Source organism: Geotrypetes seraphini, chromosome 9 (assembly GCF_902459505.1).
Source record: "Geotrypetes seraphini chromosome 9, aGeoSer1.1, whole genome shotgun sequence".
Taxonomy (NCBI): domain Eukaryota; kingdom Metazoa; phylum Chordata; class Amphibia; order Gymnophiona; family Dermophiidae; genus Geotrypetes; species Geotrypetes seraphini.
This window is the reverse complement of record NC_047092.1, coordinates 85,141,315-85,166,950: the sequence shown is the minus strand read 5'-3', so window position 1 is coordinate 85,166,950 and position 25,636 is coordinate 85,141,315. Positions and strand designations below refer to the sequence as shown.

The following is a 25,636-nucleotide window of genomic DNA, read 5'->3' as shown; positions in this document are numbered from 1 at the left end:
CATACTTTTTCTTCTAACCCTTCAGCAATGTCACTCACAAACATATTGAACAGGATTGGCCCCAGCATCAAACCCTGAGGGACTCCACTAGTCACTTTTCCTTCCTTCGAGCAACTTCCATTAACCACCACCCACTGGCGTCTGTCCGACAGCCAGTTTCTGACCCAGTTCACCACTTTGGGTCCTAACTTCAGCCCTTCAAGTTTGTTCAACAGCCTCCTATGAGGAACTGTATCAAAGGCTTTGCTGAAATCCAAGTAAATTACATCTAGCATATGTCATCGATCCAGCTCTCTGGTCACCCAATCAAAAAATTCAATCAGGTTCGTTTGGCACGATTTATCTTTTGTAAAGCCATGTTGCCTCGGATCCTGTAACCCATTAGATTCTAGGAAGTACACTATCCTTTCTTTCAGCAACACTTCCATTATTTTTCCAACAACTGAAGTGAGGCTCACCGGCCTGTAGTTTCCTGCTTCATCCCTGTGACCACTTTTATGAATAGGGACCACAGCCGCTCTCCTCCAATCCCCAGGAATCACTCCTGTCTCCAGAGATTTGTTGAACAAGTCTTTAATAGGACTCGCTAGAACCTCTCTGAGCTCCCTTAGTATCCTGGGATAGATCCCGTCTAGTCCCTTCGCTTTGTCCACCTTCAGTTTTTCAAGTTGCTCATAAACACCCTCCTCCGTGAACGGCGCAGAATCTACTCTATTTTCTCATGTAACTTTGCCAGGCAATCTCGGTCCTTCTCCAGGATTTTCTTCTGTGAACACAGAACAGAAGTATTTGTTTAGCACATTTGCTTTCTCCTCATCACTCTCCACATATTGGTTCCCAGCATCTTTTAGCCTAGCAATTCCATTTTTTATCTTCCTCCTTTCACTAATATATCTGAAAAAATTTTTATCTCCCTTTTTTACATTTTTAGCCATTTGTTCTTCCGCCTGTGCCTTCGCCAAACGTATCTCTCTCTTGGCTTCTTTCAGTTTCATCCTGCAGTCCTTTCTGCTTTCCTCTTCTTGGGTTTTTTTATATTTCATGAACGCCAACTCTTTCGCCTTTATTTTCTCAGTCACTAGGTTGGAGAACCATATCGGCTTCCTTTTTCTCTTGTTTTTATTGATTTTCTTCACATAAAGGTCCGTAGCCATTTTTATCGCTCCTTCCAGCTTAGACCACTGTCTTTCCACTTCTCTTATGTCCTCCCATCCTAACAGCTCTTTCTTCAGGTACTTTCCCATTGCATTAAAGTCTGTACGTTTGAAATCTAGGACTTTAAGTATCATGCGGCTGCTCTCCACTTTAGCCGTTATATCAAACCAAATCGTTTGATAATCGCTACTTCCCAGGTGAGCACCCACTCGAACATTAGAGATACTCTCTCCATTTGTGAGGACCAGATCCAATATCACTTTTTCCCTTGTGGTTTCCATCACCATTTGTCTGAGCAGAGCCTCTTGAAAGGCATCCACTATCTCCCTACTTCTTTCCAATTCCGCAGACGGAACATTCCAGTCCGCATCCGGCAGGTTGAAATCTCCCAACAGCAGAACCTCCTCTTTCCTTCCAAACTTTTGGATATCCACAATCAGATCCTTATCAATTTGCTGCGATTGAGTCGGAGGTCTGTAGACTACACCCACGTAGATAGAAGTTCCATCTTCTCTTTTCAGAGCAATCCATATCGCTTCTTCCTCTCCCCAGGGCCCTTGCATTTCGGTCGCTTGGATATTGATCTTTACATAGAGAGCTACTCCTTCACCTTTATGACCATCTCTGTCCTTCCTAAAAAGATTATATCCCGATATGTTTGCATTCCATCCATGTGATTCACTGAACCATGTCTCTGTGATAGCGACTATATCTAGATCTGCTTCTAACATCAGGGCTTGCAGATCATGAACTTTGTTGCTTAGACTATGAGCATTTGTGGTCATCACTTTCCAGCTATTTTTCAGCGATAATCTCCTTTTTTGTATGGATTTTTGTGTCGTTTCACTTTCTGTTGCAATACTAAGAAATGAGTTGTTGATATTGCTTATGTTGCAGTCTTTATTACTATCACATCTTTTCTTTTGCCGGGGATGGTCTCTATAATTGTCCTTCGTACATACACCACCCCCACCTTCTAGTTTAAATGCCTAGAAAAATATTGTCTAAATTTCTCTGCAAGGTTTCTTTTTTCCTGCTGTAGTAATATGTAGCCCATCAGTGCAATATAGCTTCTTGTCCTTCCATGTATTTCCCCATCCTCCTATGTACCTGAAGCCTTCTTGATGACACCAGGCTTTGAGCCATCTATTAAAGTCCTCTGTGTTTTTCACTCTTTGCTCTCCCTTTCCATATGCAGGCAGTATTTCAGAAAAAGCTAAAGTCTTTACAAAAGGTTTCACGCCTTCACCAAGCTCCCGAAAAGCTTTCTTTGCTGCAAGTGTGGAGTTGTTGGCCAGGTCATTTGTTCCCAGATGGATAACAACATCAGTGTTAAAATCCTTAGTTTCTTCCTTAATTATAGTCAGTATTTGCCTGGTACTCCTGGTAGCTGAGGATCCTGGAAGACATTTCACTATTTTGGTCTCCTCGCCCTGTGTTCCAAGGTTAATGCCTCTGATGATGGAATCCCCCAACAATAATAGTTTCTGTTTTTGGCTTTTTTATTTGTGCTTAGGGTGCACTTGTTCTCTTGAGTTACCTTCATTGGTTCCAGTCCCACCTCCCTTCTGTTTTCTTGAGTATTGCAGTGCACTAGTGGAGTGAAGGAATTCTGTAGAGGTAATATTAGTGAAGGTGGATGTTTCTGTGTTACATGTCGCATTCTTCCTGAGCCTACTGTGACCCATTTATTCCTGGGCTGTTTTATTCTTTGAGGTAGAGGTGGTAAGTTGGTATGATTTTGTGGAGTGATGGAAGCTGCTTTAATTGTATTCAATTCCTGTTTAAGTTTGCAGAGCTCTTCCTTAATACTAGCAAGTTGAAGACAGATGGGGCAAGCCTTAAGCCTCCAAATAGTATGTCTTGGAATTAAAGCACCACAGTGATTGCATAGAACAAAGGTCATCTTGATTGGTTGTGAAGTGACTTGATTTGAGTAGTTCTGATTATATGGGTCTCTATATATGAATAGTGGTCCCTGTGGTTGGTGGGACTATAAGTCTTACCCTTATTCCTATGAAGGGATAGGGAAAGAGGAAATAAGATTTAACAGAGGAAAGAGAAGGGTTTATTTTTTTGTGCTTTTTTTTTTTTTTTAGTAAGAAACAGGGATGAGAAGAGAAATTAAGCAGATATAATGCTGAAAACCAGTGAAAAGAGCAGAATATGAAATGCAGAGCAACTTATCTTATTGAAGTTCACAGGGCAGCCTTGTTCACAGCACTGTCCCAAAGATAATGCAGTTAACCTTAGAAGGAAAACATGAAATGCTGACCTGCTGTTAGTGATCTGTAACCTGTCGCTAAAATTGTAGTACCTGAAGATTGGAGGGTGGCCAATGTTACGCCGATTTTTAAAAAGGGCTCCAGGGGAGATCTGGGAAATTACAGACCAGTAAGCCTTACTTCGGTGCTGGGAAAATTGGTAGAAACAATTATAAAATACAATTCTGGAACATGTAGACAAGCATGATTTAATGAGATGGAGCCAGCATGGGTTCAGCCGAGGGAGATTTTGCTTCACAAATTTGCTTGACTTCTTTGAAGGTGTGAATAAACATGTGGATAAAGGTGAGCCGGTTGATTTAGTATATCTAGATTTTCAGAAAGCTATTGATAAAGTTCCTCATGAGAGGCTGCTGAGAAAATTAAAGTTTCATGGGATAGGTGGCAAAGTTCAGTTATGGATTAGGAATTGGTTATCAGATAGAAACAGAGGATAGGGTTAAATGGTCATTTTTCTCAATAGAGGACAGTAAACAGTGGAGTGCCGTGGGAATCTATACTAAGACCGGTGCTATTTAACTTATTTATAAATGATCTGGAAATTGGAATGACGAGTGAGGTGATTAAATTTGCAGATGACACTAAACTGTTCAAAGTTGTTAAAACGCATGTGGATTGTGAAAAATTGAAGGCAGACCTTAGGAAATTGGAAGACTGGATGGCCAAATGGCAGATGAAATTTAATGTGGACAAATGCAAAGTGATGCACATTGGGAAGTATAACCTGAATCACAATTGCCTGAATTACCATGGGGATTAGCGCCCAAGAAAAGGATCTGGGTGTCATCATAGACAATACGATGAAATCTTCCACCCAATGTGCAGCGGCGGCCAAAAAAACAAATAGGATGCTAGAAATTATTTAAAGAAGGAATGGTTAAGAAGTCTAAGAATGTTATAATGCCCCTGTATCGCTCCATGTTGTGACCTCATCTGGAGTATTGCGTTCAATTTTGGTCTCCATATCTCAAGAAAGATATAGTGGCACCAGAAAAAGTTAAAAGAAGATTGACCAAGGTTGGAGAGGGCGACCCAGTTTTGCCAGTTAGATTCTGGTTCTGCAGGTTTAGAGATGGGGGGAAATTTGTCGAGAAAATTGATCCAGAACAGATTGTTCAAGATTTTTTTACGGAAGGTAATAGAAATTGAGGTGCGAGATGGGGGCCCGAGATGTGACATGAAAATGGGGAGACAGAAGACTCCTAGGTAGTGGTCGGACCAGGGGACAATTTCCCAGCGAATGTCGTCGGTTGAGGTTTTGTGAGTAGTAAGATCTAGAAAGCTGATGAGTTCTAGTGTGTGGCCTTTTTCGTGGGGAGAGTGTGGGGGGGGGGGAAAGCTAAAGCGGAGAGGAAGCTATTAAATTCGGATGTCCTTGTTGGTGAAATAGTCAAGGTGGAGATTGATGTCTCCGATGATCAGTAATCTTTGAAATTTGATATGTTGGCAGGGGTACCTGGCAGTTTCGTTAGTGCCAATGTGGATGAGCAGCATCGGATAGCAGTCATCAGGCTTGATGAGTCTTGGCAAGCTCTCTGTAACATCTTGGATATTGGCACCAGGTAGACAGCTTACTTCTTGTGACTTCATGTCTGGTCTGAAGATGGATGCTTCTGTACCCCTCAGAAGGGAATCGCCAACTACCATTACCTTACGCCTCCTAGTGGTCCTGGAACCAGTAATTTTTGGGATCTCAAGCTTTAGTCCTTCCTCTCCTTGGTATGCTCTCATCTCCTCTATATGCCGGTTCTTCAGTTCAAGGGCAGAGGGAGTCACTGTACCAATCTTGCAGTGATCTGTAATCTGAGTCCAGCTGCCTTCCCTCTTCTTCCCCACTGCTGTAAATCTTTGATGCCTCATGAACCATTTCATCAATGTACCTCTCATTCTCACGGATGCTTCTTAGTCTTGCCACCTCCTCCCTCAGTTCTTTTACTTCCTTTATGAGGGATTCAAGCTGCCTATGTAACATTTTCTGTCTGCACAGAGACAGAAGTTTTAACCTGAGTAGCAGCTTTGGTGATACGATGTTTCCCAGCCATACTGTGGTGCAGAAGTACTTACACCTTTCTCAAGTTGGAATGCCACCAGAGAAGATGTTTGAATGGATGGGGGTTGGGGGGGGGGGGGGTTTCTCAGCAGAGCAGAAACTCTCAGTACCTCTTTAGGTGTGGGGAAAAGGGTAAGTTTCCAGATCTGTTGAGAGGGTTTGGGGGTTAGATGTTTCAGATTTGTACAGATTGTTCTTATTAAGATCAGAGGCATACAGTAGTTCACAGGTTGCTGTGAAAACTATCTTTAATGCAGAGCCTCTACAACCTCTCTCTTAGAACCAGGCTTACTCAGGGTTAGGCACTAGGCCAGCATTCCTCCTCTCAAGGGTCACCTGTGGAATCTGATCTCTTAATAAAGTCATCATAGTTCAGTCTCAAACTAAGAGGCTGAAACCAGCCAGAGGTCTCTCCTCAAGGAGCACTTTTAGGCTAGGGTGAGAGGATTCACGCCCCCGTGAAGTATAGCATGCTTGGCCTGACTTAACAGTTTTTCTAGGCCTCTCTCCCACTTGCTAAACCCCAAAGTCTCATAAAGGTCCTAAACCGATCCAAAGAAGCCTTTTTGTCAACAGCTCTCTCCTCAAGCAAATATATGCAAATTATATATGCAGTTCACAGGTTGCTTTACAACCTCTCTCTTAGAACCAGGCTTACTGAGGGTTAGTTACTAGGCCAGCATTCCTCCCCTCAAGGGTCACCTGTGGAATCTGATCTCTTAAGAAAGTCCTCAGAGTTCAGTAACAAGTTGTATATCAGACAAACCTTATGAGCATTCCGGACTAGGATGACAGAGCATAAATCCTGTCTGACCTGTACATGAATAGAAACCCCTATGGTAGAACATTGTTTGCTATTCAAGCACTCTTTTTCTGAGCTCCAATGCTGGGTTTTAGAACAATTAAAACTATCTCCCTGTGGGGGTGACTTTAGAAGTCTACTGAGAAAATGAAAACAAAGATGGATCTTTAATTTGAACATGAGCGAACCTGCTAGCTTGAACTCTATGTTAGAATGGAGGGCATTCTTCTGATCTTTTCAATTGATTTTTTGGCTTTTGAATCCCTTCAGTCTTATTAATTATTATGTTGAACAATATGAGTACAGCATTTGTGATTCAATTGGCTATTGTGACATCACAATGTGATGCATATTATATCTCCCAGGATGCCAAGGAGCCATTTTGTTTAGGAGGTTTTCTTTTTGAAGCATTAAGCTCGAGTGAAAGGTACATCTTCAGTGTGGAATGAGATTTTTGTTCTTTTTTTCTAGCTGTTGAATTTTTTGTTTGTGTTTGTAGTGGTTCCTCTGATGAAGCTGTTGTGAAACAGGGGCCCTGTTGGGAATCTGTTAAAGCTAACGAGATTGGATCTCTGTGAAATGATTATGAGCACATATCAAGTGCAATTCCATAAATTAAGTACTGTTACAGGGAGAGCCCTGTGAAGAAAGAAGAAACCCCACAGTGCCCTGAAATTATTGGTGAAACAAGGACTGGGGAGCAGATGTCATCAGTTCTTACTCCTAAGCCTGCTCCTAGAACCAGGCAAGGAGAGAAGCTAACCTTACCTAATAAGCCCCAAAGGAAGGATAACACTGCAGGGACCCGCTTATCTTTACCCTTATATTGGAATATCTTTAGATCTTACTACTCGAGAATACACAGAGATATAAGCTATCGTTCCCCTCCTTTAGGAGAATCAAATCTGCCAGGAAGCTTAGCCAATCCTTTGCTTTCAAGCCGGTAGAAACTTGGAACAGACTTCTTGACTTTGTTAGATTGATAGGTCAGCTACAACAATTTCGTCAAGTCCTAAAAACTTTGCTGTTTACACAATACCTAAATGATTTTACCTATAGAACAAACAAATTGATAGCACTGCAACATTTATTTCTTCCCATGTTCTTCTTCTTATGTACTCTGGTCTTTAATTACTTGTGAACCGAGTCAAGCTCCTTTGGGAGAAGACCCAGTATATAAATCGAAGACTAGATTAGATTAGTAATAGCCTATAATCTGCTAGGGTTAAGAAACCATAAGTCCCAGCAGGCACTAGGCAGGAGAAAGGGAAACCTAGAACTGGATTAGCTCCTGTAGTTAGCCCATCTGCAACCAGGGTTAATCAGCAGGGAGGTTACCAAACCATTGCAACTAAGAAAGCTGGAATCTCAGCTGGAATCTCAGCAGTTCTAGAGGCCATCAACCCAAAGCCAGTGAAAAGGGTGTGTCTTCTAGGCCACAGTTCTTCAACCGCCGGTCCGCGGACCGGTGTCGGTCCGCAAAAAAATGTTGCCGGTCCGCGAAGGATTCGGGTCCCCGCCGCAGCAAAAAGTGCCGGCGTCAGCTGACATGCAACTTCCTGTTGCCATCGCTATGCCGGCACTCCTGCCTTCCACCTGCAATGTGGGCCGGCCTACCAAAGGCCCCGAGGCTGCCTCATGAAACTGCGGCTAAAATACAGCTTAGGGGCAGCTGTGTGCCGAAGTTAAAAGTACACAGAGCTGCCGCTAGCCTACATAGAGGAAACATTTGCTGGAGAGGGAAGGAGGGAAGGGAGTAGGGGTGCTCCTGGACAAGGGAGGGGAAGGGGCTGCTGCTGACAGGGGAGAAGGGAAAGGGAAGGGATGAGAATTACTGTTGGATAAGGGGAGGAGGAAAGGGAGAAGGGGTACTCATGGACAAGGGAGGGAAAGGGGCTACTGCTGACAGGGGAGAGGGGGAAGGGACGAGACTTACTGTTGGCTAAGGGGAGGAAGAAAGGGAGAAGGTACTGCTGGACAGGGGAGGAGGAACATTGGAAGGAGACAGCTGGCAGGGAGATTAGAGGAGGGGAAGGAGTCAGGATGGAATGGAGAGATCAGATGAGAGAAAGGGGAGAAACAGAGGAATGACAAAGTAGAAAGAGATTGATGCTGGGAAGGGGGTCAGATGAAAAATAAGGAAAGAGGGACAAAGATGCTAGATCTGGTGTAGGAGAGAGGGGCATAGAAAGAATGCAGATACCATATGGGAGGGGTAGAGGGCAGACAGTGGATGGAAGAGGCAGATTTTGGATTGAAGAGACAGAGGGCAGACGCTGGATGGAAAAAAGTGAAAAGAAGATGAAAGCAGAAACCAGAGACGACAAAAGGTAGAAAAAAATAATTTTATTTCTATCTTGTGATTAGAATATATCAGATTTAAAATATGTATCCTGCTAGAGCTGATGTTAGACATAACTGGGGAGTGCAAAGCCCAGGCAGTGCGTCTTTAGCTTCCAGCTGGCTTAGGGCTCTCTCTGACCAGGAGGCAGTTGCCCTAGTTCCACTCCCCTAACACCATTCCTGCCATGTGTAACTATGGTATTCTGTTAGCATGATATTTGTGTAGCATTCTGTAATAATTTGGCTTATTAAATTTTCTTGATAGTAGAGGGGATATATGTGAAGGGGAGGGGAGACGGGGGTTTTGTTGATCCTTGCCCTGTATTATTTATATTTATAAAATGACAATTGTACAGAATATTGTTTCTTTTTATACTTTAATAAAATATGTTCAATATAAAATCATAACTATTTGAGGCTTGTGCGGATGGGATCAGATGGTTAACAGGACCGAGCTCGCGGGGATGGGGTGGCAATGGGGTTTTAAAAAAATTCAGTCTTATTAGTTTGCCGGTCCACAAAATAATTATTTTATTTCTGCCGGTCCATAGGTGTAAAAAGGTTGAGGAACACTGTTCTAGGCATTGAAGGCAGCCACAAACCCAGAGTGCCTGAATTCTCTGAGAGAAACAAACCTGTGCAGCTAAAGATTCCAAGGACAGAAAGCAGTACTTCACAAGAAAGGCAGGTAGGAAACCTCTGGAATGAGGCTTCTGATAATTCTTCTGATGGTGATTATAAGGAAGAAATGCCGGATTATAAGGATTATAAATGCCGGAAGAGTTGTTTATAAATGACATAGAAAGGGAGCCTGAAGAGTTGAATGGGTTTGAAGAAATGGACACATAAGCAACCTGTGACATGTAAGAGGGTTGTTTTAAGTAAAGTGGTGCTGCCTCACCAAAATCTAATTAACAGAAAGTTAAGAGTTAAAGTGACTGATTTTGAATAATCACAGTTGGACTGTATGCAGCCTTGCGAAAGCAGTGCAGGCAGGTTGCAAAGTTCTTATATGGTAACTGGAAGGCCATTTTGTTGTTCTGGAAGCTGGCAAAGCACAGCCTTAAAAACTGCCTTTGGAAGTTTTATATTACCAATTAGTTTGGGATAAGTTGGGCAGGGGATCTGATAAGGGTGGAAGAATCCCATGCTCAGGGTAGAAGTTTGGTTTTCACCCTGGGAAGTGCTTCAGAGGCAAAATTATAGAAGTCTGCCAGATTGTTATAATCCTTATACAGAATAAGCACGGTGAGCCAACAGGCTGATTGGCCACCCAGAAGTGTTTTCTCTTAAGGGTTTGATTTTTGGAAATTGTTGAATATTGAGGGGATTTGTGTGTTACCACCTCAGGAAGATTTGCATTGGAATAAAAAGTGATAAAGAGAACATTCACACTGAACAGTTTATGCAGTAACATTTATTTTTGTTTGCATACCCCTCTACCCTCCATTCCTTGCCTTACCGCTCAGCCGAGGTTTGGATTACCCAGGTCAAGGCTCTGGTTTAATCCAGTCCGGGCCATAACCAGTCACAGACCCAAGTGCTGTCCTGCTTACGAGCTGTATGTCAAGTGGACCATACATTTGAAGATAAAGTGTTTAGACTATTTTTTGCCAAGATAAATGCTATTATATTTTGAGAATGTTTGAGATGATGGTCTTGAAAATAAGAATTTTGATAGTCTGAAGTGGAGCTTTTTATGACCAGAGATGTGTCTCCTACTTCAAACTTTTTTTTGAAGTTAGGTTGTCTCCAGGGTATGCTGAGTGTACGTTTTGTGGTTACCTCTTGCCTCAGCAATATTTTGAATGTAATTAATTTTGTGATTTTATTATTTTGACATTCAACTTGCGCACATATTTTTCTCAGTTATTATTAGTATCATTGGTGGATGTTTTATGCTTGGTTATTGACAATCAAGTTACATACTGTTTGGTCTCATTGGATGTGTCAGGTACGTTCGACTCTGGATTTGCAAAAACTGTTTTTGAGACTTGAAAATATGGGAATGAGAGGTAATGTGTTACGATAGTTTTCTACTTACCTAACTAGACATATATATATATGGTCTCAATGTCCACTATTAAATTAAGTAAAATTAGACTACCGATTGTTTGCGGATGACAATATTTTTCTTCCCAGTGCAGGTTTAGGGGCCTGAGCTGAAAGAATTTAGATTATTACATAAAAATATTGGTGACTGGATGGTTACACAAGGGTTAACTTTAAGGGGCAAATTCTATAAATGGTATCCCGATTTTAGGCGACCTACTAATGTCTAACCACCAATCGGGACGTACGTTTTTAAAAAAAATCATTCTGGGCAGGCTGCCTGCATTGAGGGTGCCTTCTTGAGCCTAGGGAGGTGCATACGGCCGCCTAAGCTCACTTAAGGCTAGGCGTGGGCATGGTTTCACCCAGAAGTGGCCTTAGGCAAGTTTAGGTGGCCCTACGTGCCTCCTTAAACCTGTGATAGGCGCCTGAAAGGCACATTTCAAGCAGATGTGGCCACTGAGCTTATCGCGGCAAGGGATCTCCCTGCTGCAATAAGTTTAACATTCACGGCAACCCGTCCCCCCACCTCGCAAAGACTACAAAGTATACTTAAACAATACAAACTAGAGTACAATAAAAGTATATAGGGTACAACAAACAACAAAAATAAACAGATAAATACAATATCATATAAACACCATATTATAACTTCTGTACTATTCTAATTTGTAATAATTCTTACCTGGATTGACAAACCCTATATCCACATATAATTTGGCACACAAAGATCCTAATAAAAATCCAAGTAGAGGCCCAATGACACCTATAGAATGTACACAAGCTGAAAATACAGAAGATGAAATGTTATTTATCAAGAAAAAATTCATAGGTAATACAAAAAATGAATATACTTCAGCGTCTAAGGGGGCAAATTTTAAGGTATTTCTTTGGTTAAACAGCAGTTTATGTGCACAAAGTCCTTCTTAGAAAACGGTCTCCTAATATTCAATAGGCCCTAACTGAATCGGCAGCCCCTGAATCAAAGACCAGTGCTCTAAAATGAGTCCAGCCTCACCTGTGTACGTCCCAGTTTAGCAGGAACTTGCCAAGCTTAGTCTTGAAACCCTGGAGGGTGTTTTCTCCTACAACAGACTCTGGAAGAGTATTCCAGCTCTCCACCACTCTCTGTGTGAAGAAGAACTTCCTTATGTTTGTACGGAATCTATCCCCTTTCAACTAAACAACCAAATCTGTAACTCCTCTGGTACGTTCCACTCCATGTATGCTAATTTGTAACAAAACAACAAGGCAAGCGGTACACCAAAGAATCCAACATGGAACAAAAGAAGATCAGCAGACAATAAGGAGATTGAAATCACTTTACAAATTAACAAATAAAACAAAAAATGGAAAATAAGATATCATTTTATTGGACTAATACATTTTTAAATTAGGTTTCAGAGGTCAAACCCTCTTTTCTTAGGTCAGTAAAGTATACTACTGTTACAGTACCCTGTCCTGACCTGAGGAAGGAGAATTTGGCCTCTAAAAGTTAGTCAAAAATGTATTAAAATTAGTCCAATAAAATAATCACCATATTTCCATTTTCTATTAATAAACATTTATCAACACAGCTACAATACTACTTTATCCTATAACAAAAAATTTAAAAAATAGATTTTTTTTCTACCTTTGTCATCTTGATTTTCATATAGGCTCTCTATCAGCTGAATTATGTTTGGATATTCCCATTTGCACTAGAGTTCTCCATAGTTTATTGTAATCCACACAGTCAATACCTTTGCTGTAGTCGATGAAGCAAAGATATAGAGGGTTTTGGCGTTCTTTGCTCTTCTCCAATATTCATCTAACATTGGACTAGGACTCAAGCAAGTGTTGATGGCACTTAATAACCTTTGTCTCCCAGTTTCTGCTTTCCCCATCTTGTCATTTTCTTCCTTCCATCCACTGTCTGCCCCTTCCATCTTTTCATTTCTCCTCCTACTTCCTTGGTCTGGCATCCATCTTCTTCCATCTGTTCCCTTCAAGGTCTGGCATCTCTCTCCTTCCATTTCCCTCTCTCCTTATTTCTTCCACTCAGATCTGATATTTCTGTCTCCTTCCCCCTTTCCTCCCATGCTCTGGCATCTCTCTCTTCTCTATTTTCTTCTTCTGTCTAAATTAAATTCCCTCTTACTATTCAGTCCTCAGTTTCCCTCTTTTCACTGTGCCTACCCACATATTGCCACCCCTTTCCTTCACCTCTCCACTAACTCTCTTCTTCCCCCATCTAGCATATGCCTTTTTCTTTCTCCCCTCCTTCCATCCAGTATGTGTTCTCTTTCTCCACTTCCATTCAGCATCTGCTCTCCCCTCTCAACTGACATCCATATGCCCTCTTCTCTCTCTCCCTTCTCCCCACTTCCATCATCTGTCCAACTGTCCCTTTCTCTCTCTCTCTCTCTCTCTCTCTCTCCCACTCCGAGCCTCCACCCCAGGCCCATCTCCCTCCCTTCCCCTCACCTTGGTGCGGGTCACCACTTACATTATTCTTTGGAGGGTTTGCGGCCTGTAACCCTCCCCACCACCTTCTCCTGTTCCTCCGAGGGTTTCCGACCTCTGCTCCTTCACTTCTACTCCTCAGTTCCTCGGGGTGCTTGCAGCCTGCACTCCTCTCCAGCTCCTTCCCCACTGCATCCAGGCCCTGCACCCCCCCAATGGACTTCTCAGAGGAGCTGCAGTTTGTAGTACCCTTGGCGCCACCAGCTACTCCTCTTCCTCCTTCCCCACTGTGCCCAACACCTGCAGCAAACTCCCCCCCCACACTGGAACTCCCTCTTCACGCATCCCGGAGCTGCCCCTCCCACGGCGCTCATCTGCTGCAGAGGCTCCCGCAAACATCCCATATATGCGGCAAAGAATGCCAGCGGGTAGCAAGATCAGCCACAGCACCCACAAGCGGTGCTCAGCCCAACGCTTCCCTCTGACGCAAACTGCCCAGGTAGAAACAGGAAGCTGTGTCAGAGGGGAATTTTAGGTTGAGCACTGCTTGCAGGTGCTGTGGCTGATCTTGCTGTTGATGCCATGGTGGGGCCCAATCTGGCCTTGCTGTCATCGGGAGGGGGGGGGCCCGATTTTACTGTCATCGTGAGGAAGGCCCGATCTTGCTGTCATTGAGGGGGAGGGAGGCCCGATCATGGCCATTAAAAAAAATTGGAAAAGTGGGGATGAGTGGGCCCCCCTCATAATTTCAGGCCCTAGGCATGTGCCTCCTGGGCCTATCTGTAAATCCAGCCTTGATAATGAGCATATTTTAGAATCTACATTCCTTTTTGATCTTTTAGTGCATGCTAATGCTAACATTTGGGCACGGCCAAAAATGAAAGAAATTGAAAAAAAGCCCTTTTTGATGGCTGTGCTAGAAATGGGCTTAGTGCATTGGAAAGGCCCATGTAAGTGCATCCTAAGCTCATTTCTTAGTGCAGCTTAGCAAAATGACCCCATTGTTTACCAAATAGCACATGCTAAATGGAAAAACTGAGTGCTATTTTTTTCTTTTTATAAAATATTCTTTATTAATTTTCAAATCAAATACAAAGTGCAAAGAATATACAATCAATTAACAGCACTTATATCCCAAAAGATAATAATAATACAAATTATATTTCCCCCTCCCACCCTCCCTCCCTGGATGTATGTAAAAATCAATTAGGAATTAAAGGCTTATTCGATTAATCAGTTTTAACAAATTCCGCTAATGGACCCCATGTTTTCTTAAATTTTTTATTCTGTCCCAATTGTTCAGAATTCATTCTTTCAAATCTATAATATTGACATAAAGTTTCCCACCAAAAGTTAAAGTTTAATCTGTCCCAGTTCTTCCAATTTCTTGTTATTAACTGCATAGCTACCCCTGTCATAATAAGAAGTCTGTTCTTTTTTGCATCAATTGGACTTTTAGGTTGCAATAAAGTCCCAAATAACATAATGTCATATGACAGTTGAATAGAAGCCTCCAATATCCAATTTTTCCCCAAATAGACTTCCAAAAGTTGAGTATCAAGGGACAATGAAACAAGTGATCCAGTGTCCCTACTTTAAGATGACAGTGTCAGAATCTATTAGACTTGGAACTATCCAACTTTTGCAAACGAACTGGGGTTCAGAAAATTCTATGTAACAAAAACAAACAAACAAGTTTGTCTCATAGATGCTGACGCTGTACATCTCATCCTCCAAGTCCAAATCCGTGGCCTATTTGTAGCAGAAATATGCTGCTTTGTTTCAATACTCCAAATATCTTTTAAGCTTGTTTTTGGGTTTTTATTCAAATATTAATTTATACCACTTGGCGGCCTGATGCCTATCTGGAAGCATAGGCCTGGCAAGCTATACTGATTTTTTAGATTGTAAACAATTTTTATTGACATAAAAAACCCGCAGAAGTGAGAACAACAACAAATGCCTGCACAGAAGGAACAGAGGCATTATCCGCATAAGCAAGTACAACATGACAAAAACATGGGTCACCCAAAAACCTCCAACCATCCCAAGTTCCCTCCACCCCCAAACCCACCCCACCATCTCCCCCCTTACCCCCCCCTTCTTTTTCCCCAAGTGGAGATGGATGCCAGGGCAGAAAGTAGACAGTCACAAACCAAGTTCCCCCCCAGAGTCTGGACTCTGATGACCCCAGGGCACCGAAACAAGCGAAACATCCCCCTCCAAAAACAGACCCCCCCAACCCTCCCCCAAATCCCCTCCCTCCCCCCTTTTCTCAGAGCAGAGAGATGCCGAGATCCAGAACGCTATACTGATTTTTTAAAGTACGCCAATCAGGGAACCCTTTCTGAATGGCCTGTTTCAATTGCAACCATTTATAACTGAGATTTTGAAATGCCAAAAGATTGTTGCAATTGTAATAAATTTACCATTTTCCCATTCTGAATTACATCATCTACAGTTCATATAGATTGTTTTTTATATGCTCTGGAATTTTTGGCCTATTAAGTTAAAAAATCTCTTCCTTCAATTTCGTTATTTGAATAGAGCTTAGAAGAATATAAAGCATTATAATAATCCAAAAATTGTTTTAAAACATCCTCAATGTGGGTATGAATTTTACCTTTTTCATGTTTAATGGCCACAAAATTTACTTTTCTCTTTTTAGCCTGAATTAGCCAATAATCTTCCCACTTTATTCGAGTTTCCATAATACAGAGCTTGCTGAGAAAACAAATCTTTCCTAACCAATTGTGAGGAAATCTCATTATATTTATATTTAGCTTTGAACAGGACATTCAATGTATCGTGGTCCCATTTCAAAGCCAATTGTGACTCTAACGTCTAAATAGTTTGCTCCAAATTAGAAAATTCTAATTTAAGTAATTTCCTAATATGCGCTGAATATGAAATTATCTGCCCTCGCACTGTAGCTTTGAAAGCATCCCATATAGTTTCCCAAGAGATTTCCTCTGAGGTATTGAATTGAAAATATTAATTCATTTTTATTTGAATTTCCTCAAGAAAATTTGAGACTGCAAGCAGTGCATTATTAAACCTCCAAACAGGTCTATTAGAATTTTCTTCAGTAAACTGATATTCTAGCCAAATTCCAGCAAGATCTGACAAAAGAATCGGATCTATACTGGCCTTTGTAACCTGTTGGATTAAATGATCCAAAACAAAAAAATAATCAATTCTTGAAAATGATTTATGAACTTGGGAACAAAATGAAAATTCCCGAGCATTAAAATGAAAAATCCACCATATATCTTTCAATCCACATGTATGTATAAGATTATCTAGCCCTAATGATTTTAATTGTTTACTCGGTTGTTTATCCATTAATGGATCCATGACAGCATTGAAGTCTCCAGCCACGATTATATTACTCATAGCCAGTGACAGAATTATTTGTTGGAGTTTCTTAAAGAAATCTGCCTGATTTGAATTAGGAACATAAATATTAAGAAGCATCAGGGCATCATTTCCTGAAGTCATATTAACATGGAGCCATCTACTTATAGGATCTGCCCTAAAGTTACCAAATGTAGCAGAACACTTCCTATTAATCAGGATTACCACACCTGCCTTTTTTCCTGCTGCTGGACAAAAAACAATGGGCTCGTTTTACAAAGGTGCGCTAGCAGTTTTAGTGTGTGCTTAGCATGCGCTAGATGCTAACGCCTCCATAGAGCTGGCGTTAGTATTTTCCGTGTAGCATGCGCTAAAAATGCTAGCGCACCTTCGTAAAAGGAGCCCAATGTTTTATCCAACCACTTTCCAATTTGGCTTACTTGATTAATGATAAATGCGTCTCTTGTATAAAATAAATATCTGCCTGCTATTTCAAAAAATTAAAGACTCCTTTTACAAAGCCGTGCTAGGGCCTTAATGCGCAGAATAGCACACGCTAAATTGCCCTGTGCGCTAGCCACTACCACCTCCTTTTGAGCAGGCGGTAGATTTTTGGCTAGCACACGCTAAAGCGCGCACTAATCTGGTGCTTGCACTAAAACCGCTAGCGCAGCTTTGTAAAAGGAGCCCTAAGTACCTTTTTCCTCTTGATGGGATATCCATTAACATTTAAGGAATATAATTTTAAAGGCATTTTAACTGATTAATACGTGATAATAAATAAACCCTTAATTTCCCTTTGATCAAATATATGTATAACAATTCCACACATATCCAGGATCCAAATTTTAAATTCCCCCATCCCATCCCCTTCCCAAACCCATCCCATCATATAACACGAAAACTTGTATGCAAACCTATAGACCAGGTGACTACCATCCTCCTCCATGTACCCTAAATTTTCCCCAAATTAATCCTCTCTATATTAATTAATATGAACAATTTAAATTGAATCCCAATAAAATGTCACCATATACCGTAATAAAATTTTAAAAGGAAATTATCATCTCTATATATATTAATTCAAAACATCTCATATTATTTTAAACTGCATTGCTCTATAATAATGAGTAATTCATTTTTAGATCATTTAAAAATTACAACAATCCCCCCGACCCAAAACAAGAAAATCTATCTCAAAGTAATATAGGAAATGTCTATATTACATTACATTACATTAGGGATTTCTATTCCGCCATTACCTTGCGGTTCAAGGCGGATTACAAAAGGTTAATTTAAAAAACAGAGTTACAATGATTAGCTAGAGAGGTAAGTAGTAGATCTTAAGAGCATTTAGAGGTCGTGTTGTTATTGCTGCTTCAGGAATTTCTTGAAAAGTGTGGTTTTTATTTCTTTTCTGAACGTCCTATAGTCTGGGGTGGTCATCAGAAGGTTGGAGATCTGGTTGTCCAGCCTTGCGGCTTGAGTGGCTAGGAGGCCGTCGTGTAGTTTTGTTCTTTTTACTTCCTTGATTGGGGGGGGTATGAATGGGGAGTGCGTTTTTCTGTGTCTGGTACTGGGTGCTTGGATGAGGCGATTGTTCAGGTATGATGGGCTGTCTCCGTGTAGGGTTTTAAATAATGTGCAGTAGAATTTGAATTGGATTCTTTCTTGGATTGGGAGCCAGTGTGAGTTGATGAAGGCTTCAGTGATGTGGTCATGTTTTTTCAATGAGTAGATGAGTCTCAAAGCTGTATTTTGGATTGTTTGGAGTTGTCTTATCGTAGTTGCAGGACATGGAAGGAAGAGTATGTTACAGTAGTCCAATATACCTAGTATTAGGGATTGTACTATAAGTTGGAATTGTGTTCTTTCAAAGTATTTTCGGACTTGTCTCAGATTTCTCATGATTGCGAATGATTTTTGAATTGTTTTATTTATTTGCGGTTGCATAGTGCAGCATCTGTCTATGGTCATGCCTAGTAGTTTTATGGTGGTTTGGATGGGATATTTGATTGCGTTTATGTCTAGGTTGGTTGTGGTTTGGATCTTGTCATTTTCTAGGAGGATGAATTTGGTTATGTCTTGGTTGAGTTTAAGTTTGTGATTTTTCATCCAGGTTGTGACTGTTTCAAGTGTTTGGTGAAGTTTGTCTGTCATGGTAGGTTTAGAATGATCGTATGGGACGAGGATGGTGATGTCATCCGCATAACTGTAGGAGGTTATGCCTAGATTATCCAGATGCGTTCCTAGAGAGGCAGTAGGGTAGGGGGTAGGGGATAGTGGATAGTGGGTAGGGGATAGTGGAGATCCTTGTGGTACGCCGCAGGGGTTTGACCAGGATTCTGACTTTTCTTTGTTTGATTTTACACTGTAGGTTCTGAGTTTTAGGAATCCTTCAAACCAGGAGTATACTTTATCTGAGATGCCTATTGCATCTAAGATCTGTAGAAGGATGTTGTGGTCTACTAAGTCGAATGCCGCCGATAGGTCCAGTTGTATGAGTAGCATTTTTTTCCCTGTACTAAGTTGTTGTCTGACGGTATCCATAAGGGAGCCTAGTAGTGTCTCTGTACTGAAGTTTGTTCTGAAGCCTGATTGCATGGGGTGTAGTAGGTTGTGGTCCTCTATGTAATTGGTGAGGAGTTTGGCTACTAGGCCTTCTATAATTTTGACATATAGCGGAATTGAGGCTATAGGTCTAAAGTTAGATGGGAGGTTTTGTGGTGCTTTTGGGTCTTTTTGGATTGGGGTGATGACAATTTCGCTGAGGTCAGCAGGGAATGTGCCTTCTGTGAGCGTGAATTGGATCCATTGTAGAGTTATGGTGCGGAATTTTACACTAGAGGTGGTAAGGAGATATGAGGGGCAATGGTTGAGGTCACAGGAGGCATGGCTGTATTTTTTGTAGAATTTGTTGAATTCTGACCATTGTATGTTAGGGAATTGAGTCCAAATTCTGTCTGCTGCGGTTGCCTCTTTTCCTGTAGGGTGGATAGTGATTGGATTTTGATGGGATGGGTTAAGGATGAGTGTGGCTCTGGTGTTGGTGATTTTGTTCTTGAAGTGTTCTGCTAAGAGGGCGGGTGATGGTGGAGGTGTGTTCGTGGTGGTAGTGTATGGTTTGGTGTCTGTTAATTCTTTCAGGATTTGGAATATTTTTTTGGAATCTTGGGTTTCCGTGCCTATGAGATTAGTATAGTAGCTTTTCCTCTTATCTTTTAGTAGATTTTTGTATTGTTTGTTGATTTTTTTCCAGTCGGTTTTTGTTTGATCTTGGTTCTTTTTTCTCCATTTTCTTTCTAATCTTCTACACTGTCTTTTGAGTTGGAGTAATTCATTATCAAACCATATCATGCAAGCAAGTATAAATATCAGCATAAATAATATAAAATAATAAATACTAAATTATTTCCTTTCTAATAATCATATATAATTAATAACATTAATATTAATAATAATTTAAATATATCTCAGTAGATAACATTAGCATCTGGATTAGTGCTACATTACAGTATATGGAGACTGCAGGAGAAATGATAAAACTATATCCTACTAGTTTTACATCACTGTAAATCTAAATCATATATTTTGACTTGCATGTGTGACACAAGTTAATATAAATAAGAGCAATATAAAGACCATATATTATAAACCAGGAGCAAGCAACACAGGACAGCAAGGTAGACAGCACCAATGAGGTCATCTATATCTCCAGCCACAAGGAACCCTCCAACCCTGACCCAGGTAATCTGAGTTACCACATTGCCAACAATGATCTGTAGATCAGGATATGTCTCCTTGATGTAATTAATTGTGCTGATCTGGAAAATGTAATTCCCTTGAGAGGAAGCAATCTCAACTCCATCTACACCTGACTGTACCAGTAGAACCAAACAATATTTGTCTTCCTCGTGGGTCCTGATATCAGCTCCACACATCAGCTGCTTCTTACGGTCTTTGGATGTCAGCGGGTAGTCTCAGTTCATCTTGAGAGTTGTTCGATGAATGATCACTACCTTTTGTTTCTTTGCAAAATTTCATTTGCCTCTTTCAACGTTACTCCAGCTCCTCTCATTTGTCATATTCTCACTGAGGATACTCGTTTTTGAATAGATCTCATTGAATATGGCATATAACCACTTCTGGCCAGTGTCAATGTTCCATATCCATTGCACCCTTCTCTGCTGTTCCAATCCATCCATGTTCTCCCATACTTTTCCAAGTCACATTTGTTAAGCTGAGAGGGAGCCTGCAAAACTTTGCCGTCTGTAACAGCTCCTGCAACCTCTGACCTTGGCTCATTGAACATGCGTACTTGAATCAAACATGGTCTGTTTCCCACCTCTGCTGTAGTTTTTTTCCCCAGTCTGTTCCAATATTCAGCTGCTCAGTTTTTTGTTATTTTTTTAAATCGTGTATCAGGTTCAAGTCTTCTGATCTAATTATCCACGATGTGTTTTTTTCCCACAGGAACCAATCCTATTGTTGCTTTCCAGTCTTGTGGTATACAGCAGAATGAAGTCCCGCTTTATTCCCACAGACATGTACTCCATTGGCCAAGTTAAAAAAACCACAGTAAAAAAACTTTTGCCGATGTACTTTCACAATCGGAGAAAAATAAATTAAAAATCCAAAATTCTATAATTTGTTCAGTTTAAGAATCTTATAGTCCTTACCTTAACAAAAATATATATATATAAATTATACATAGAATATGATCAGTCCCCAGTATTTATCCTAAGACATTGGATCCAGGTATTTGTTGATAAACTCTTTGGCCCTGATTCTGCAAAGTGCGTCTCGATTGTAGACAGCTGTAGGCATAAAACTTTGCAAAACTTTGCCGTCTGTAACAGCTCCTGCAACCTCTGACCTCGGCTCATTGAACATGCGTACTTCAATCAAACATGGTCTGTTTCCCACCTCTGCTGTAGATTTTTTCCCCAGTCTCTTCTAAAAAAATGCTCCCCAGGCAGGCCACCTATATTGAAAGTGCCCACAAGCCCACCTAAACTCACCTAAGCCATAGGCGAATCTAGGCGGCCCTATGCGTCTCCCTAGCAGAGCGGGAGACGCTTACAATGTAGGCTAGCAAAATGCTGGCTTACATGGTAAGTAGACGCAGCCGCTATACTTTATCGTGGCAAGGGATCTCCCTGCCACAACTAGTATATCTGCCGTGGCTACGGCCACCAATTTCCCCAACCCTCCTCATGTTCATGGCAGGAGGGTGCTCAACCCGTCCTGCAGACAAAACTCGCGGTCGCTGGCAGGAAGGTGCTCGAAAGGGTCCAGAGAAGAGCAACTAAGATGGTTAAGGGTCTGGAGGAGTTGCCATACAGCGAAAGATTATAGAAACTGGGCCTCTTCTTCCTCAAACAGAGGAGATTGAGAGGGGACATGATCAAAACATTCAAGGTACTGAAGGGAATGGACTTAGTAGATAAGAACAGGTTGTTCACCCTCTCCAAGGTAGGGAGAACGAGAAGGCACTCTCTAAAATTGAGAGGGGATAGATTCCGTACAAACGTAAGGAAGTTCTTCTTCACCCAGAGAGTGGTAGAAAACTGGAACGCTCTTCTGGAGTCTGTCATAGGGGAAAACACCCTCCAGGGATTCAAGACTAAGTTAGACAAGTTCCTGCTGAACCAGCAAGTACGCAGGTAGGGCTAGTTTAAGATAGAGTGCTGGTCTTTGACCAAAGGGCTGCCGCATGAGCGGACTACTGGGCACGATAGACCATTGGTCTGACCCAGCAGTGGCAATTCTTATGTTCTTATAGTATATTTTGCTGCACTCCACTCTAGCCACTTTGAAGAACACTGGTTCATTTATCAGTGTGCTAGAGAGGCAGAGATTTGGAAAAATAAAATAAACATAAGAAAAAGGTCTGAAATAGAAACTGTGCTTTGTGATATTACTGTGAAAATGGCAGGAGAGGGAATTGATTCTGCAAGGGACTTTCCATTGCAAGATATTCCTTTGGGAATTAATTCCCTGGAAATTCAGACTGTACTAGAGAGAAACAGAAAAGTAGAAGGTATAAAACTCCTAGGTAGGATGAGGGATTCTACACAGGAAAAGATACTACTTCTGTGTGTATGCCCTCATGACACAGATCATAGGATACTTCCAGGGGAGATTGTGCCAGATACTGAGGCCACACCCTGGAAAATTCTAGAAGTAAAAGAAGCTAGTGGCTCCTCAAAACAAAGCATAGCACTGTAGAGAAGGAACTCACCGAATTCATAAATCAGTGAGGTAGAATACTAGCTGACATTAAACCAATGCTCAATCTCAGAGAAACTGTTTCTAGTGATACTGCCTTTATTATTCTAGCAGTAGGAAAGATTCCAGAAAATAATCAAGGCTCAAAGGGAAAACCCTGTCTATAAGAGGTTAAGAACTTTTTCAGGTAGACTTCCCATACCTGGAGGAGATGATTATGAAAATTGGATGGAGCAAGCTACCTGGATGGTGCAGAAGTGGGAGTGCCCTGCCATGGAAAAAAGAAAGTGAATAGGTGAAAGCCTAAGGGGCCCAGTTCTATTGATTTTTAGGGCTATAAAAGCTGAAAACTCCCCAAGCCTCAGCTGAGGAGTGTCTAGAAGCACTAGAAAGCACATTTGGCACTGCAGAAAGTGGGCCTGACCTGTATTTTCAATTTAGGAAGAGCTGAGGCGGGTGGCTTCAATGGGCCATCAGAGATGTGGTCAATGTATAGCAGTGGTCTCAAACTCGTAGCCCAGGGGCCACATGTGGCCCACCAGGTACTATTTTGTGGCCCGTAGTCTGTACTACTGAAAGAAATGCTATAGCACCGGCGATCCTCTCTGCAGGCTGCAGTAATTAGCTGAAACTTAAGACTGGGAGGCCAGGGGGGAAGCTGGAGGATGCTGAAAAGAAGGGGGGCGCATACAGGCCTTCGGGGGGGGGGGAAGATTTATAAACTATAAAGAGTTTTACCTCATGAAAAATTGTCATTTCTTTAATAAGACATTAATTATTTTTTTCTGCGGCCCTCCAAGTACCTACAAATCCAAAATGTGGCCCTGCAAAGGGTTTGAGTTTGAGACCACTGATGTATAGCATGACCTATGATGACAGAGGTGATGGTGAAAGCTAGAAGGATGCTAGGTTGCATAGGGAGAGGTATGGCTAGTAGGAAAAGGTAAGTATTGATGCCCCTGTATAAGACTTTGGTGAGACCTTATTTAGAATATTGTGTACAATTCTGGAGGCCGCACCTTCAAAAAGATATAAAAAGGATGGAGTCGGTCCAGAGGAAGGCTACTAAATGGTATGTGGTCTTCATCACAATATGATCCGCTTCAACCTGGAAATAGGGGCAAAACGTTGGGCCAGAACAATGGCCACAGCGCTAAACTTCTGAAAAGGGAATTACGAAGGGATGAGACCTTCGGAGCCAGATCTGTGGGGGGGGGGGGGGAACCCACCGACCAGCACCCGCAGCCACCAATTTGGCTCTACCTCTGAGCGAATCAGGATCTACACCAAAGAACCCCATTCAATTTCCTGATTTAATCCCCCTGGTTCAACTGTATCCAGCACGTAGATCCACTTTTGTTGAAGCAGAACAAATATACCAAACATAAACAGAAATTAAATCTGCTTGAACAAAAGTGGATCTAAGTGCTGGATACAGTTGGACCAGGGGGATTAAATCAGGAAATTTAATGGGGTTCTTTGGTGTTGATCCCGATTCGCTGAAGAGTATAGATGATGTCAGACAGGGGGAGATACTTATAAGAGAAAGAAGACGCCGCGGTCATCTTATCTTAGCAGAAGCTATGTGGATCGGGATGGTGCAGATAAGTTTGTAAGGGGTAAGTGTTTGATACAAATATATTTATCGGATGTTTCACTCCTAAAGGGATATTTAGTTGAATTGAACTTTTAGAAGCAAGTAGGTGTATTATGACCACTTTTTCCTGTTTTCGTAGGGGACTTTTCTTGAAGCAGCCTAACGGCGAAACATGTCGATGTGACAGGTCCCTTTCCCGACATGATAAGAGAGAGAGAGAAATGAACAAAGCAAACATTTAAGACAAGTTTTTAATAACAAAAATTAAGTTATTATTAACATTAAGCACTTTAAAGAAAATACAGAAATATTTATAAAAATAAAAAACTCGGAAAATTAGGGCTAGTGAAGAAGCCAGAAGAGGTAAGAACGTATTTGGACATCGACTGGCCCGCCTACTCCATAGGGCTTTAAACTAGGTAAGTTGGGGGAGGGTACATACTTATATCCCAGAGCAGTAAGAAACCACCCTGAGGAGGCAAGTCACACTATTGAGTCTAAGGTAGGTACCAATGATATCCACGATAATTCAGGGAGAGTTATCAATAATAATTTAGGAGCCACACTAACCCATAAGATATGGAGGGCTACCCAACATGGGTTCACCCAGGGTAGATCCTGCCAATCTAATCTGATTAGCTTTTTTGACTGGGTTACTAGACAACTGGATGCCGGAGAATCACTGGACGTGGAATATTTGGACTTTAGTAAAGCATTTGATAGCGTCCCACACCGAAAAATGCGTCAGACCACTATATTGGTAAATTCGACTTACACTGGCAAAGGAAATCATACCAACCCTAAATACATAAGAGAAAACACAAAAACAATTACCAGTTGCGGTAATATTAACCCAACAGAATTCTGGACTCACTATGAACTGCAACCAATAACCGAGGAAATACAGGATTTCCCAACAAGATGGAAAAAGTTCAGTAATAAACTAATAGACCAACTGGCACCATACCAAACATACAAAAAGAAAGAAAGAGTATTAAATGAATGGTTCGATCTAGAACTATTAGCCTGCAAACAGGAACTAAGAAAACTGGAAAGAATCTGGAAAAAAACAAAGAAAAAGACAAGACAAACTGGAAACAAAAAATGAAAATATACAAAACTCTGATCAAAGAAAAATGCACAAAACACTAAGCACAGAAAATAGGTACATAAAAAATAAATAGTAAAGAACTGTTGAAACTAGTAAAAACGATAACAGACACATCTTGAATCCTGAAAAAGGACAACGAAAGAACTCCATCTGCTCAAACCCTAGCCAATTTCTTCAAAAATAAAATCACTGACCTAAGAGCAACAAT

At 41.3% G+C, this 25,636-nt stretch overlaps 1 protein-coding gene across 1 annotated transcript in view; it reads right to left on the bottom strand.

The window, feature by feature from the left end:
* The window catches only part of LOC117366418 (solute carrier organic anion transporter family member 1B3-like), a 462,552-nt gene that overhangs the window by 346,026 nt on the left and 90,890 nt on the right, over positions 1 to 25,636 (bottom strand). Inside the window, exon 5 of the mRNA XM_033957759.1 lies at positions 11,373 to 11,471. Coding sequence (XP_033813650.1) covers positions 11,373 to 11,471 — 99 coding nt within the window. The remainder of the gene's footprint in view (positions 1 to 11,372; positions 11,472 to 25,636) is intronic.